The sequence below is a fragment of the Typha latifolia genome, chromosome 13 (assembly GCF_019914945.1).
Source record: "Typha latifolia isolate L0001 chromosome 13, TyphaL0001v2, whole genome shotgun sequence".
NCBI classification, from domain to species: Eukaryota; Viridiplantae; Streptophyta; class Magnoliopsida; order Poales; family Typhaceae; genus Typha; species Typha latifolia.
The window spans coordinates 1,406,687-1,422,251 of NC_133098.1; the positions used below are offsets into that span (position 1 = coordinate 1,406,687).

General features: G+C 40.2%; 1 protein-coding gene across 3 annotated transcripts; it reads left to right on the plus strand.

The window, feature by feature from the left end:
* Positions 1 to 20: 20 nt before the first annotated feature.
* On the plus strand, positions 21 to 14,880 carry LOC140799941 (probable serine/threonine-protein kinase SIS8). Of its 3 annotated transcripts, none has more exons than XM_073154502.1 (13): positions 21 to 704; positions 1,399 to 1,836; positions 1,972 to 2,075; positions 2,452 to 3,809; positions 3,972 to 4,012; positions 11,358 to 11,426; positions 12,145 to 12,245; positions 12,675 to 12,753; positions 12,866 to 12,964; positions 13,071 to 13,139; positions 13,457 to 13,506; positions 13,598 to 13,774; positions 14,499 to 14,880. In XM_073154502.1, exons 1-13 carry the CDS (start codon positions 288 to 290, stop codon positions 14,629 to 14,631), a joined length of 3,135 nt encoding a protein of 1,044 aa, XP_073010603.1. In that variant the 5' UTR covers positions 21 to 287; the 3' UTR covers positions 14,632 to 14,880. The 3 variants fall into 3 exon arrangements, with proteins under 3 accessions (XP_073010603.1, XP_073010604.1, XP_073010605.1); XM_073154503.1 differs by having other exon boundaries at positions 13,613 to 13,774; XM_073154504.1 differs by having other exon boundaries at positions 563 to 704; positions 1,380 to 1,836.
* Positions 14,881 to 15,565: the final 685 nt, after the last annotated feature.

Genomic DNA, 15,565 nt, shown 5'->3' on the forward strand with positions numbered 1-15,565 from the left:
ATATAGAAGGAAAAAAAGAAGGTGCTACTTACGGTGCCCGCACTGGCCCGCGGCTTCTCTCCCAGTCGCCCGCCCCGTCCCCCCGTCACCTACGACCTACCTGACCCCCAAGAAAAAAGGGAATTAAACTATTAAACAAACAACTCTCGCCCCCACCAAATTCGTCAACCCGCACACCCGCACACGCACGCGCCGAAACCAATCCTTGCTGCGATGTTCGATCCACTGACCGCGCCATTCCTCTGCCCCCATGGATTCCTCTTCTTGATCTCCTGGACGATCCGGCCATGAAGAACCTCCTCAAGAAGCTCCACATCGTCCCGAGCCAGCAAGACGACGCCGATGATCCCCAGCCCTCCTCGCCTTCCAAGAAGACACTCGGCTCGATCCAAGACCAGAAGCCCCTGTCGAGCCTGTCGAATTGGTTGAATTCCATTGGCAGCAAGCACGGTTCGTCTTCTCCTCCTCCTACGGAAGGGGCGGAGATGAGGGAGGATTCGCCGGTGGAGGCGGCGGACTCGGCGGCGAGGAGGAGGAGGAGGATGAGGGAAGTGGATGAGGAGGAGTACCAGATACAACTGGCCCTGGAGATGAGCGCGAGGGAGGATCCCGAGGCGGCGCAGATCGAGGTGGCGAAGCAGATCAGTCTCGGTTCTTGCCCTCCTGAGAGCACCGGGGCAGAAGTCGTCGCGTATAGATACTGGGTTAGGCATCTTCTTGCATTGTTCCGGGTTTGATTACTTGAGCTTTTCTTTAGATGAGTTCATCGAGCTTCTTGGTAATCAGATTGTTTAGATGCATTCTTTAAGCAACTATCAAAATAAGGAATTGGAAATAGGAGGATAAACGACCCACCTTTTTCTGTTGGAATGCTACTATTATGATGACATTGCAATTTATTGTGATAAGTTTGAGGTCAAATAGGAACGGGTGAATTTAATTCGATACCTGAGTGACCTTTTCACATATTTTGAGTTGCTATAAATGATGCTCGTGTCCGCATTGCTATATTGCCAGTTTGGTTCACATCAACATTGGGCAACACTAACCCACCCTTTTTGTTTAAATTCCTATGCTACTCTTCGTAAAAGGTATTCTTTGTTTGACGGAAAATCTTTATGTGCATGATATTCCATTTAAAATAGCTCGTCTCCTGATATGAAATATTGTGCACTCTTGTAGAATCCTGTGGATGTTGTAATCTAGTTTTAGTCAATCTTTTTGTCTAAGATAAGTTACATATATCTATGCTTTTAAGCTGTCAATGTGATGTGGTGTCTCCTTTCTAGTTACAGTAATGATTACTAATCATTTACACTCTGCCAAGTTAAAATATGAATTCGTCACTATATCCATTGCTGACTTGTCTTATATCGTAGATTTCTTCGTTCTTCACAGAATTATAATGCCCTCGGCTATGATGACAAGATCGTGGATGGTTTCTATGACATCTATGGCATTTGGGATGAGCCTACATCAGTGAAGATGCCTTCCCTTATTTATTTACAAGGAAAACCTCTTTCAGACAATGTGAGTTGGGAAGCTGTATTAGTTAATAGAACAGATGACTCTGACATCTTAAAACTTGAGCAGAAGGCCTCAATCATGGCTCTTGCATCTCGATCTGAATCTTCGGATTTAGTTGCAAGTGTTTTGGTACAGAGACTTGCCTTTTTGGTTGCCAACTACATGGGTGGAGAAGTTTGTGATCCTGAAAGCATGTTGTTATCATATCAAAATCTGAGTAGCTACCTAAGAGTAAGTACTGGGAATATGGTCTTGCCTCTTGGCCGTCTAACAATTGGTTTGGCTCGTCATCGTGCATTACTATTTAAGGTCAGTAACTCATTGTCATTTGAAACGAAACCTGCTAGGATGTCCAACTAGTTCTCTTAATGTATCTTGTACGGTGCTATCATCATCCTTATTCTCATCCAAGCTCTTATTTGACATGTATTTTTGTCTTTGTAGGTTTTGGCTGATAGTGTGAGTATTCCTTGCCGATTACTGAAAGGAAAGCAATATACTGGGTCAGATGATGGAGCTTTGAGCGTAGTAAAACTTACCGATGGAAGGTAGCATCTCTGTGTATTTCTTCGCAATGACATTTTAGCTACTTTATGATGACAATCTATACATTACAGTGGCCATGCAACACTGAAGTACTTTGTGCTGTCTCTTATTTGTTTGAACTTTGAACTGCACATATGGTTGAGGATCAAGCAAGGCTGAGAGCTTTGATATTACCAACACAATATTACTTGTCTTTTTGGAGAGCTCTGCTTTTTATATCACGCTCTTTTATATGTTCATCTTATTGTTCTTCTTTCACTTGTCCATCTTCCTTCTTAAATAACTGTCAATAGTAGATAATGTTGCACACATATAATACAATTTTAACATCTATTGATCTTTTTACTGAGAGATGACAAGCTAACTTTCATATGGTAGGGAATACATTGTTGACCTAATGGCAGATCCCGGTACTCTTATCCCATCAGAAGGTGCAGGTCTTCTTAGGGAATATGAAGAGAACTTTTATCTAGTTAATCAGTTGAGCAAAGATGTTGAGAGCCTTCATATGGGATCTTCTATAAGTGGGGTCTCGAGTTCTGGTTGTTGCTCTTTTGAGAGTGAACCCATTTATAGCAATCCTGTAACTACTGATGCTGGCGGATATACAATGAGCAGCTCAAGCTATCAAGAAAACCCAAGATTGACTTCTTTATCTCAGAAAACTTCAACTGACATGTATATAAATTGCAATCCAACTTCCATAGATGAATCAAGAAAGGTAGACATTAATGTGACTTCAAAGAGTGAAGAAAAATCTCTTCCAGTAAATCGCCCTTTTATTGCAAGATCTCCTTCTTGGACTGAGGGGATCAACTCACGAGCTGTCCGTAGGATGAAGGTTAAGGATGTTTCACAGTACATGATTAATGCTGCTAAAGAAAACCCCCAGTTAGCCCAGAAACTTCATGATGTATTGCTGGAAAGTGGAGTTGTGGCACCCCCTGACTTGTTTTCTGAAATGTGCGAAGAAGAGTTGAAAGATGAGATTGTCGTGGTCACAACTTCATATGGAGATAAAGATGAAATGGGGAGGAAGAATGATTTAGCACCTAAAAACCTTGTCGGTAAGGCTCATGAACCATTCTTTCCTGATCAGATTGGCCATAGTGCCCAACAAAAGTTTGTTTCTTCGAGGCTGCAGCTAGACCCACTGAAGCCAGTTGAGGGTTTGGGGTTTTATCATACTGTTAATTTCCAAGAAGCAACTGGTAATACTCAATCTGAAGCTTCTGCTGCACAGGTAAAGGAGGCTTCCATGCAGATTATAAAACATGGTCCTGTCACTGCTGCTGCTGCTGCTGTTGCGACAGCTGCTATTGTTGCATCTTCAATGGTTGTTGCTGCAGCTAAAGCTAATACAGACATAAATTTTGAAGTTCCTATTGCTGCAGCAGTTGCAGCCACAACTGCTGCTGTTAGCAAGCAATATGAACAATTGGAATCTTACAGTCCTTTACCAGTTGTATCTGGCTGTCTTGAAGGAGTAGATTCAAGTCAGTCAACCAACAAAACTTTAGAAGATCTTTCAGTTACACAGAAGCGAGAAAGTGATCGTGGATATGATGGTGGTCTTGAGCAGGAGAAGGATGTGTCTGAATCTCCCCAAGAAGTGGAAAGAAATTCAGACAAATCAACTGGGACAGAGAGTGCAAAATCTGATATTGCTCTAGATGATGTTGCAGAATTTGAGATACCATGGGAAGACATTGTTTTGGGTGAACGGATAGGGCTCGGTATATAGTTCTTGTGCATTTTTAACGACTACTAGCCTTTAGTATATGGACTTATTCAACCATATCATGTCCATGTGAACTGATCCACAATGTTTTCTTCACTCCAAATAGCACATTTTCTTAGTTCTTAGTTTCTTACTGACCTTTCTTTTTTCTTCTTAGGGTCCTTTGGAGAGGTGTATAAGGGAGATTGGCATGGAACAGTGAGTCCTTTTTATTCAAGCAAGTCATTGTTTATGTTTACTGACTGTAGCACCTTAAAGTATTCATAAGTTATCAATGTGAAGCTAGAAGTTAATGAATTTGATGATTTCTTATTGGAAACATCTGAATATTGCAAGAGATTGCATTGGATCTGATGACTTGTACTAGATAGGATTAAGATATTTCAAATGTTTCAGTATTTCTTCATAATTATTAATTTTCTCTGTTGCTTCTATTTTTGAGTTACAGACCATACAGCTAGCAGCTTTTGTTTTATTGATTGACCAATTTCTTCCTACTATAACCTGTGTTTTGATGGTGATGGTGTTACAATCTTTCTCGAGGAAGATGATTGCAATTCGAGTTGTAGCTCTAGACAGAATTGGACACAAAATTTTGAAGACAATAAGCATCGATCTAACCATTGAAATGACCCGTGATTTTGATATGCTGTTTATCTGGAAGTTAAAAATCTAACGCAACTAGAATCTCGTTGATTGGATTTATAGATGGAAAAATATGGTGGAAATATCGACCGAAGGTTAAGGTTGGATATGAATGATGGAAATTGGTGATATGGTTAGGGTTCGGGTTATGAAAGCGGAAAATGACTGTGGTGGATAAGATAGTATCTTGAGCAAGTCGGGGGGGGGAGAAGGGAGCTTTAGGTGGAATTGGCTGCAATGGTGAGAAAGGAGAAGCGACGGAGTTATAACCTCGACCTTGGGTTGAATCTTGTAGTGAATACGAGTGGAAGAGAGGAAGAGAAATAATGTCGTCTCAAGCCTAGGTGTAAAATAAAGCCTAAATGTTCAGTAATACTAAAGTGGCTGTCATTCCATATATTTAGATGCTATCCATACATCCAAAAAATAATAAATTAATTTTAATATGAAATAACCTAGCGTTGGGCATTCGAACGACCTCATAGAGCCATTCAAACGGCTAAAATAGTGCCTCTGTAGTGAATGCTATGCAGGTGTTTGAGTGGCCGTTCATGACGTTTGAATGCAATGGTGAGAAAGGAGAAGCGACGGAGTTATAACCTCGACCTTGGGTTGAATCTTGTAGTGAATACGAGTGGAAGAGAGGAAGAGAAAGAATGTCATCTCAAGCCTAGGTGTAAAATAAAGCCTAAATGTTCAGTAATACTAAAGTGGCTGTCATTCCACATATTTAGATGCTATCCATACATCCAAAAAATAATAAATTAATTTTAATATGAAATAACCTAGCGTTGGGCGTTCGAACGACCTCATAGAGCCATTCAAACGGCTAAAATAGTGCCTCTGTAGTGAATGCTATGCAGGTGTTTGAGTGGCCCTTCATGACGTTTGAATGCTCCAGCCAGAAATCCTTGTTTTTCAAAAATAAATTGATCCAGTTCGAGACAGATTAGTCAAGTTTAATCTGTATCATAATCACAAACCGTAACAACCCACCATGCTTCCCTCACCTTGCCTTCAAGGTATAAAGTGGGAAAATTGATATATCAAGTCATCCTCTATCTCCCACATTGTCTCGTCGGTGGACCGTCCTAAGCACTCCATTAGAACCTCCATCTTTATTTGCTTGTCGTATTGACGCTGTCGTTTGGCTAGGACTCACACTGGCTTTTTCACCTCATGATCTTTAGCAGGCTTTGGCAAGTCAGCCCCTATGGTGAGCTTTGGTTTGATCCTGGCTTCAGAATTGAGACATGGAAAACTGAATTTACCCGTGTCCCTTCAGGTAGCTCCAAGCGATATGCTACAGGTCTAAATACACTCCAACACCTTGTATGGATTGCAGAACCAATAGAATAACTTCTGGTTTTGTACGGGCCACAAAGTCACGGGTCACAAGGTCACCTGACAATATAGCTGCGCCTGCACAAAGACCAAATCAACAACTGCAAACTCATGCTCGCGATGTCCTCGATCATAGACCTATTTCACTCAGCTTTGAGCTATATCGATATGCCCATAAAGTCGTCTCAATGTCTCATCCTAGTCTATCAGCTCCAAGTCTGCTTCCGACCTCTCTGCAGGTGCCAACCGATCATATGTTTGTAGCACTGGGGTCGTCCGTCCATATATTGCCTAAATGGAGTCATTTGAATGTTGTGATGGTCGACGGTATTCTAGAACCACTCCACCTAGGCAAATACTGCAACCATTCCCTCGGTCGATCTGCTACGAAGCATCTCAAATAGTGCTCAATGCATTGGTTAACTACCTCGGTTTGACCGTCTGTTTGCGAGTGGTAGGTCAAACTGAGTGTTAATCGTGTCCCATGTAATATGAAGATCTCCGCCCAAAAGTCACCGATGAAAAATGCGGTCTCTATAGGAGGCGATCGTCTTCGGCATCCTATGGAGTTTTGCGACATCTTTCACAAAAATTTCAGTAACTATCTTTGTTGAAAATGGATACGCTAGAGTCGAAAGGTGAGCATATTCTGCTATGAAATTAGCAATGGGTGGAGTAGTCCAGTTGGCTTGAGAGACTCCATCTTTGCTTGTTGGCAGATTTGGCACTCCTTGATGTAGTGAAGTATCACCAATATCTCCCGCTCATAGGTGAACAACTGTCTCGATCTCTCAGACAAGGCTTTGCTAAAAAATGTCACTGGTCATCCTTTCTTGCATCAGTACCGCTCTTATACTAGCCTCTGCCGCATCACACTCAATGACAAATTGTTTGGAGAAGTCCTATAAAGCAAGAACATGGGCTGTGGTCATGGCTGATCTGAGCTTCGCAAAGGCCGTTGTGACCTTTTCTCCCTATAAGAAACCATCCTTCCTTAGTGGAGTGGTCAGTGGAGTGGTTATTTTTTCATATCCAGCAATAAAGCGACGGTAGTACCCCATCAAACTGAGAAAACCTCGCAATTACGAGTGTTCTTTGGTGTCGGCCGCTCCACCATGCAATGTATCTTCTCAGGATCGGCAGCCATGTCGTCTGCTAAAATCACGTCTCGAATACTCCACTTGCTGCTCTCCCCATAAACATTTTGATTTCTTGACCTTGAGCTCATGTATCTTTAGTAAATTCAACATCTTTCTTAAGTGCTGCAAGTTATCGTCTTAAGATTTGCTATAGATAAGAATATTATCGAAAAACACAAGCACATACCAACAAAGCAAGGTATGAAAGACTTGTCAAGCCTTGGAACGTCGTCGGTGTACTTGGATCAGGTGGTATCCGGCCCTAAAATCAAGTTTGCTGAAGAAGGATGCGCCCGCCAACTCGTCCAACAACTCCTCAATGATCGAAATAGGGTCGGTCCTTGGTAGTGATGTAGTTCAACGCTCGATAGTCCACAAAGAATTGCCAACTTCGGTCCTTTCTTACCAGCAGCACGGGTGATGAATATGCGTTTCAACTAGGCTGTATGATCCTCTGGTCTAGCATCTCCGTCCCCAGTCTAGAGATCTCCTTTTGAACGTGAGGGTAGCGGTAAGACCTCACGTTCGCTGGTCTAGTGCCCGATATGATCTCTATGTGGTGGTCCACCTCATGCATTGTTGGTAACTCCTTCGGCTCCTCAAAGAGGTCCGAAAACTCCTGTAAGATATGAGCTAAGTCATCAGTTATACTTGACTCATATGTCTCCTTAGGCTCAGTGGGAGTTAGCTGCATCAAGTAAGCTGGGTCCACCGTGCTCGGCAAGCTAAGTATCGGCTGTAAGGCAGCTCTCTAGTTCGGCCGAATGCCATCAAGTCGCACCCTCCTATCATTGTGCCTAAAGGTGAGGCACATCTCTCCAAAATTGAATGTGATTGGACCTAAGCTTAGCAACTTTGTGTCCTTAAGATGGCGTTCACTCCTTGGAGTGCAATCGAATACAAGTCCATGGCAAATGTGTCTCTAGACTCACACCTAAATAACACTACAAATACTGTCAGCCCGGAGTGTCGTCCTATTACTAATGGTGACATCAAAATCTTTCGAAAGCTGCTCATCTAGAAAAATATGCGTACTTTTTGTGTCAATGAGGATATGCACGGTATGCTTCCTAATGAAGCCGTCCACTTGTAAGGTTTTTGGATGTGTAGCGACTCCGGAGTAGGCATGCAATGAGATGCCATCCCGTATCTCCCCAGAATCAATCTCCTCAGCCACTAGCTAGTACTCATCCTCATGCTCATTACCAACAGTGACCTCATCCTCACGTACATCCTTTTCAGCCTCACCATTGATATGCATCACCGAACTGATTTGCCGCGTGCAATGGTGCCCTAGGGTGAACTAGTTGTCACACATGAAGCACATCCTTTTGGTTATTCGATCCTCCACCTGGGCAGGTGTTGGAGTACACATAGGAAGCCTAAGGGCTATCTTCATATCAGTGGAAGTGTGAAATGGTGGTCGTTGTCCCATTGCACCCGCCGTAGCCCATAACAGGTAAATCGAGCCGCCAAGTGCATGCATTGGCTTCGACTGTGGTTTGTTGCGCCATGGTTGCCTCAAATGCCCTCTTGTCTATTCTCCATGAGTAGAGCATCCTTTATGGTTTGCCCTAGGTTCGTAAGCCGCAGTGCTTGAATGTCCTCCCGCAAGCTAGCGATAAACATCGATTTGAGCTGCAGGTTCGACAACGAAGGAGTACATAGGCTGGACACTCGCTTTAATTCTTCTTGATAAGTACTCATTGTCGTCTTTGGGATCCTCTTTGTCAAAATGGTATGAAAGTGTTTGTAACTCGACGATTCATACCGTTTGTAGGCCAAACGGTAAAACTCCCTCTCATGTTTCGATCGACCTATAAGTAATGGATGATTGAAACCACCGTAACATTGCATCCTCGAGGTGGAAGGATGCGGGGAGAACCTTTTGGTCCTCATCCATGCCTTAAAAATAAAAAATTGTTTGGCACGGTAGAGCCAATCAATCGGATCTCCACCTCAAAATTTGGGAAACTCTAACCAAACGATGCGCCCGCAGATGCTGGTATCGTGGTTGGAGTTGAATCTTGCTCCCTCCCTAGTCGGAGGTAGGCACTTCTCTGGCCATACATGATGCCTCCGACGTCCTCTATCAGCTCCACAATCTTCCTTATCATCTCTCCCAATTCAAGGGTCATCATCATCATTGTCTTCAAATTGTGCTTGCCAGCGAGGCCCACCTAGCCTCGGCTTGGGCGTGGTCTCTCTCTTTCATCCTTGGTCGATCGGTGGGACCATCATTGGGGTTCCAGCATGGAAGATCAAGGTACCTCTTGTCCTCGAATTGGCTCTTCTCAAGCGCCCACAACAGACATGTATTTTGTTGCGCGATTGTTTGACTCAAGGTTTTCGATGGTTTAGGCGAAAACGGTGGAGAAAGTCTATCCTAAAGCATCAATGGACCTTGATAGCATCTCCATGTTTGGATCCGTGATGGAGAATGGACGAGGCAGAACTGTGTGTGCACAACACTCTTGCCCTTGGGTGCCCATTAGTGGAGGTGTAGAGTTACTCTCTCCCGCGCACGTGGATGTCTCCCTTTTTTCTTCTCTCCTTCGTGTTGCCATGGATCTAGTAGCTGGTGTCATCGCAGAGGCGTGCCAGGAAGGTTGGCTTTGATACTAACTTGTTGCAATTGTCTTGGAGGAAGATGATTGCGATATGATACAACTCTAGGTAGAACTAAACACAAAATTTTCGAAGGCAATAAGAATCGATCTAACTGTTGAAATGAATGATGAAAATTTAGATATGTTGTTCCTTTGTAAGTCAAGAATCCAACGCAATCGAAATCTCATTGATCGAATGTGTAGATGAAAAGATATGGTGGAAATACCGGCCAAAGGTCAAGGTTGGTAGGATGGACACGAATGATGGAAATTTGTCAATGGTTAGGGTTTGGATTATGAAAATGAAAAAAGACTATGGTGGAAGAGATAGTGCCTTGAGCAAGTCGAGGGGAAAGAAGGGGCTTCTAGGTGAAATGGTCATCGAAGTGAGGAGGGAGAAACGGCGAAGTTGTAATCTCGACCGTGAGTTGAATTCCAGAGTGGATACCAAGAGGAAGAGAGAGGGAGAAGATTGGCTCAAGCATAGGTGCATTGATGTTCAATAATACTAAAGTGACTGTTATTTCACATATTTAGAGGCTAGTCATACGTTCAAAACTAATAAATAAACTCTAATACGAAATAACTTAGCGTTGAGTGTTCGAATGACCTCATGAACTCATTCGAATGGCCAAAACAGTGCCTCTGAATATACAAGCGCTATGTAGGCATTTGAATGCCGCGTTCAAACGGCCATTCCTGGCAATCAATGGATGTGGATACATTTCGAGACGGGTTGGTCAGGTTCAATCCATATCATAATCACGAACCACAATCAATGGATGTGGATACACCATACAACCATTTGGTGGGTACTAATCTGATTTAGTTTTTTGACCATTGGATCATAATGGAAAGGAAAAGCACTACCTGATTATAACATGTTGATCTGATGATTGGATCCATCATATTGTCAGTTTAGTTCAGATGGTAGTACGATGATAAACATGCTTGCCGAACTTCTTTGACAATCTATGAATTATCAGAGAGAGTTTTGTCATTGCATATAATCTATGCAAAATTTCATCAAAGAATGGAGCTTCTTGCTATCAATCATCTTCTTTTTCCGTGTGAAAGCAAAAACCCTATGGTCTATTGACTTGGCATGAAGAAAATGTGCTAAAATGTTAATCTCCTTTGCTTGCTCAGAGGGCTATTACAAGATGACCTTGATGAGTAGACAAACTGATATGCATTTTATATTTTTAGAATTAAATGGAAAAGAAAGGATTTAGAATTAAATGGAAAAGAAATGAATTAGAATTAAATGGAAAAGAAATGAATTAGAATTGAATTATCAGAGATACAGTTTTCATCGTCATAAGCACTCTTCCATGACAGCTTTTGCAACCTAACCACAAGTAAGAACCTGGTTGGTTTTACCTTCTATAAATCAGAGCTACAACTCACACACTTATTGTTCGATCCAAAAGTTTCTTGGGGATAAACTTCAATGAATAGATGAATGCCAATAATGTTCCTTTACAACTTGGTTAGCACTAGGTAATTCTTTCCACTAGCTGATAATTTAGTTCTTCCTAGTGATGAAACTGGCTCATTAACTAATATTGGTAAGCCTAGCCCCCATTGTTACTCAGATTACTGTTGTAGAAGATTCTTCTTCTCTCTCCAATTACAGATTGATTTAATGAATTGACCACTGATGAAAATTTCTGGAATATGATATTCATGCCAATATTCTTCATACTTGTCTTGGATCCTCTGGCATTAACATTTGACAATTAATTTTTATGCCTGTTGTTTTATTTACTTGTTGCTTATCACAAGCTATTTGCTCAATTTTAGGAAGTTGCAGTGAAGAAGTTCTTGCACCAAGATATTTCAAGTGATGCCCTTGAAGAGTTCAGAAGCGAGGTACATATCAATTGTTGCAATCGAACTAGCTCAAAATTCTTTCATGTTGTAAGGTTACCAAAGGCAGTGATTTAAGCCCTGATACATCTTGAAGTGAGGAGAGGATTTATGGTGCTGTATTTAGTTTGCCTTATTTTTTTAGTATTATTGAAAGTTGATAGTAGTCTGTTAGTTCCTCTTTTTTTTTTGTGTATGCTGACTTTGTATGCTGAATCTTTTTCCTTTTTTTCACTTTTGGCCTCTGTGAGCTGATGCATGTTGACTAATACTTTGAGTGTCTTTGGTTGATGGGAAATAGGGAAGGAAAGTGACAACTTTTTGGTAGTCCCGTACATTATAGTGTTTGAATAGAGAAAGTGAACTTGGAAGTGAGTTTTTTCACTTACTCAAAATTGCCAACTTTTCCAATTTTGGTCCATTCCACTTAAAAGGAGAGTGAGAATTCTTAGTTTTTCTATATATTGCATACCACTAATTATCATAATTACTCAGTTCCGCTAAACACTTCCAATTGTTACCTAACGCTAAAAGGTCGACTGTTTTTAGAACTGATTTTCATTAGAAACTTTCAATTCCTAAAACCGCTTTCCTCCCTCCACTTCTTAGTGGTTCAAGGTTCCTTGCAATTGAAGGACTCAAAAAGATTATCCATACTGAATTTATTTTCTTATGTTTGAAATGGGAATCTGACTACTGATTGGTTTTTTTTCCTCCCAAGGTGCGGATAATGAGAAGATTAAGACATCCTAATGTTGTTCTCTTCATGGGTGCGGTAACGCGTGTGCCACATCTTTCCATTGTGACAGAGTTTCTTCCCAGGTATCTTTTTTTTAATCGATATATGCATATTTGTACTATTTGCAGGTAAATTTTTACAAATAACTCATTTTAGTGTGATCTAAGTAGGTAATTAAGCATTCTTCTTACTTTTAATGACATATATTAAAGGATTTGATAGAAAAAGTTACCATGGTGCATATTTATTGAAGTAACTTTTCCTTGTACATTTGGTCCAACTGGTTTAGCAGTTTTCTGAATCAATGTGAATGGAACTTCTCTTAGTTTTTTCACTTTAGGAGTTTTTTCAATTTATGATTTTTAGTCAACAATTGGGAAACCGATGATGTATCGTAAGTTTGATATGTTTTTTATTTTTTCTTTTAAACAATATGACAGTTTCTTTTTTCTTTAAGCCAGCTTCCAACTCACAAATTTCTAGAATTCTTAAGCTTGTAATGGGAATTGCAGAGGTAGTTTGTTTCGGTTGATTCACCGGCCAAATAATCAATTAGATGAAAGGAGGCGTCTAAGGATGGCACTTGATGTTGTACGATCCAGTAAACTCGCAATGGTTCTTTTGTTTACATCAGTCATTGTTTGATATGGGAGGTAACCCTGAACAGATTTCACTTGTACTATCCTATATTCTTTGTTCCCAGGCTCGTGGAATGAATTACTTGCACAATTCTACGCCTGTCATAGTCCATCGTGATCTGAAATCTCCAAACCTTCTTGTTGACAAGAATTGGGTTGTGAAGGTAATAAATATGTTTCAGTAATCATCTCATCCATTTTAGATGTAGTCTCTTTGCAATTCTAGTCTTTCTTATGGCATACTTGTTGCAAATTGTGGCAACAATTTAGGTTTGTGATTTTGGTTTATCGCGAATCAAGCATAATACGTTCCTCTCATCGAGGTCAACAGCTGGAACGGTGAGCATTTATTTATATGTAGCATTTAGTTTAAGTTATATGCTTATCCTTATTTGCTGAAGAATTTTATTCCACCATCACAAGAAAATTGCTCAATCAGATTCTGAAGTTTCCCTTGTATTTCCAGTTTGAACTTGTTTTTTCACTCTCAAATGATTAGATATTTAAGGAGCTAGAATAAGTAGAAATATAACGGGCCAACATTTCTGGCAAAGATGATCAAATTTCCTCTATTTGGCATAACTTGGCATGATGGCAATGCTTGCTTCTTCCATCCATATTATCAAATAATTGCTGACAACAATTGCCTTCTGTAGGCTGAGTGGATGGCACCGGAAGTCCTTCGAAATGAGCCTTCAGATGAGAAGTAAGTTTTGCTCCATGAGTAGCAGATGTTGTTAGGTTTCCCGCTTGTTTCAGTATAGGCTAACTATCTACCACTACCACCTATGTACAAGATGTGATGTTTACAGCTATGGTATCATACTATGGGAGCTTTCTACCTTACAGCAGCCATGGGATGGTATGAACCCGATGCAAGTAGTTGGAGCTGTTGGCTTTCAACATCGACGCCTTGATATTCCAGATGACATGAATTCCGTCATAGCAGACATAATAAAGGCGTGTTGGCAAACGTTAGTATACTTTCACTCATCGTCTCTAAATTCTTTACAAAAATAGATCGACAAAATCAGAAGTGGAAATAAGGTCAAATTTGCAAATTGTTGAGAGCTGTACTCCTTATCCATTAAAATCCTGACCATAAATGGAAGTTGAGAGATACTTCTACTGGTTCTAGGTTTAGGCAGCAATTAACTATTCACTTAATAGAAACAAAACAAGGTCTTTAAAGCTGAGTAGATGTGAGTTACAACTTGGAAAGATCAAGCGACAAATACACAATAGGACGCATGCTAGTGGCACTATTCAATTGTGATTTTACGATAGTAGTGATCGTGGTACTACAAGATTTTGGTATTGAATTTCTTGTTTTAGGACTCCATAAGTTATGTAGGCTTTTCACTTTGAATAATTGAGTGAAATCTATGGTGAGCAATTTTGCATTATTCCGAAAGAAAGAAAATCATTTAGGTTCATATGCCATGCATCATTAATGATCATCATGCCTTCCCTTCCTATCATGGTTGGGCAGCAAACTGCTGAACTTTAGCAAAACTGTAGTCTCAAATGCACTTATTAGCAAGTCAGTCCACTATATACTTTCTTATGTACGCTAAGAAAGTGAAGTTATAATTTCTCCACAGAAACAAATAGATATTCCCCTCAATTTCAATTTTCATATGTCATATTCTCTTTGGTTTCCCTCTCGAAGTGCTTGGCTCTTTTCGTTGTGTGTAGAGACCCAAAGATGCGGCCATCATTTTCGGAGATCATGGCAGCCCTAAAACTGTTGCTGAAAACTATGGGCAACAACCAAGTGCAGAGACAGAATGTAGCACCACCAGGCAACCTCAGAAAATGCGATTCATAGAAAAGTACAGGAAGATTCAAATGTTGAAATTACTGATGAAACCATTAATACTGGACGCTCCTCGGTCCATATGTTAAGTTATCAGTGAGCTTCTGTATCTATTCCGTCGAACATGTACAGTATCATTGATCATGTCTTTTTGAGGAACTTGCCCTGTTTGTTTCCGCCCCAGTTGGGGTTGTAGATGTAGTGGATATGTCTGGTGAAAAATGACAAGAACCAATAAGGATAATTTGCTTGACAAAACAAGTCAAAGTTGAAGATAAAATGAATATACGGGGCTCAGTGATGCAGAACATTTACAAAGGAGACGGCAGGAGGTGCAAAGTCTTCTGAGTTTGAAGTTGCTTGCTGCTACTCGAACTGTCCTAGTAGGTATACTTTATTTTAAAGCATCAGAGTTCTATTGATTAATAACGATGGTTACAAAAAGCTTCGCCTAACGTTGGAAGCTAAAATTTCTACGAGCGCGTCCTTTCCACGTACAATTAAAACTTATAGTACGAGCTGAGTTTGTGTCCCTCGACCTCGAGGAAGGAAGAAAATTAAGTGACAGCAAAATAGTAAAAATAGTTCTTTATATAAATTATATATTTTTTATTATAAGAAAATATATTTAATTTTAATTGTAAATACTAAGATTTTCGAGATCAATACGCTTTGTGGACCCATCGAATTTTGCATTATTCTAGAATAAGGTTTTTTTATTCTGATATAATAACTAAATAATATATTACTTTATTAATTCATCATTTTTTCTTATCTTTATCCTATACAATTTTTAAGAATATATTATTTACTACTACTATATATACTCATGAGTATTTTTTTTTCATTCGGTTTAAAATATTATAAATTTTCAATATAATTTTATTATTTTTTAATATTTTAATATCAATTTTATATCACATTAAATATAATTATTACTTTAGAA

Excerpts from the sequence above, each read along its gene's own strand:
- LOC140799941 (XM_073154502.1), top strand. The coding sequence starts at position 288 with ATGAAGAACCTCCTCAAGAAGCTCCACATCGTCCCGAGCCAGCAAGAC. Across the intron at positions 11,427-12,144 it reads TTGAAGAGTTCAGAAGCGAG|GTGCGGATAATGAGAAGATT; the intron begins GTACATATCAAT and ends TTTCCTCCCAAG. Across the intron at positions 13,507-13,597 it reads AATGAGCCTTCAGATGAGAA|ATGTGATGTTTACAGCTATG; the intron begins GTAAGTTTTGCT and ends CCTATGTACAAG.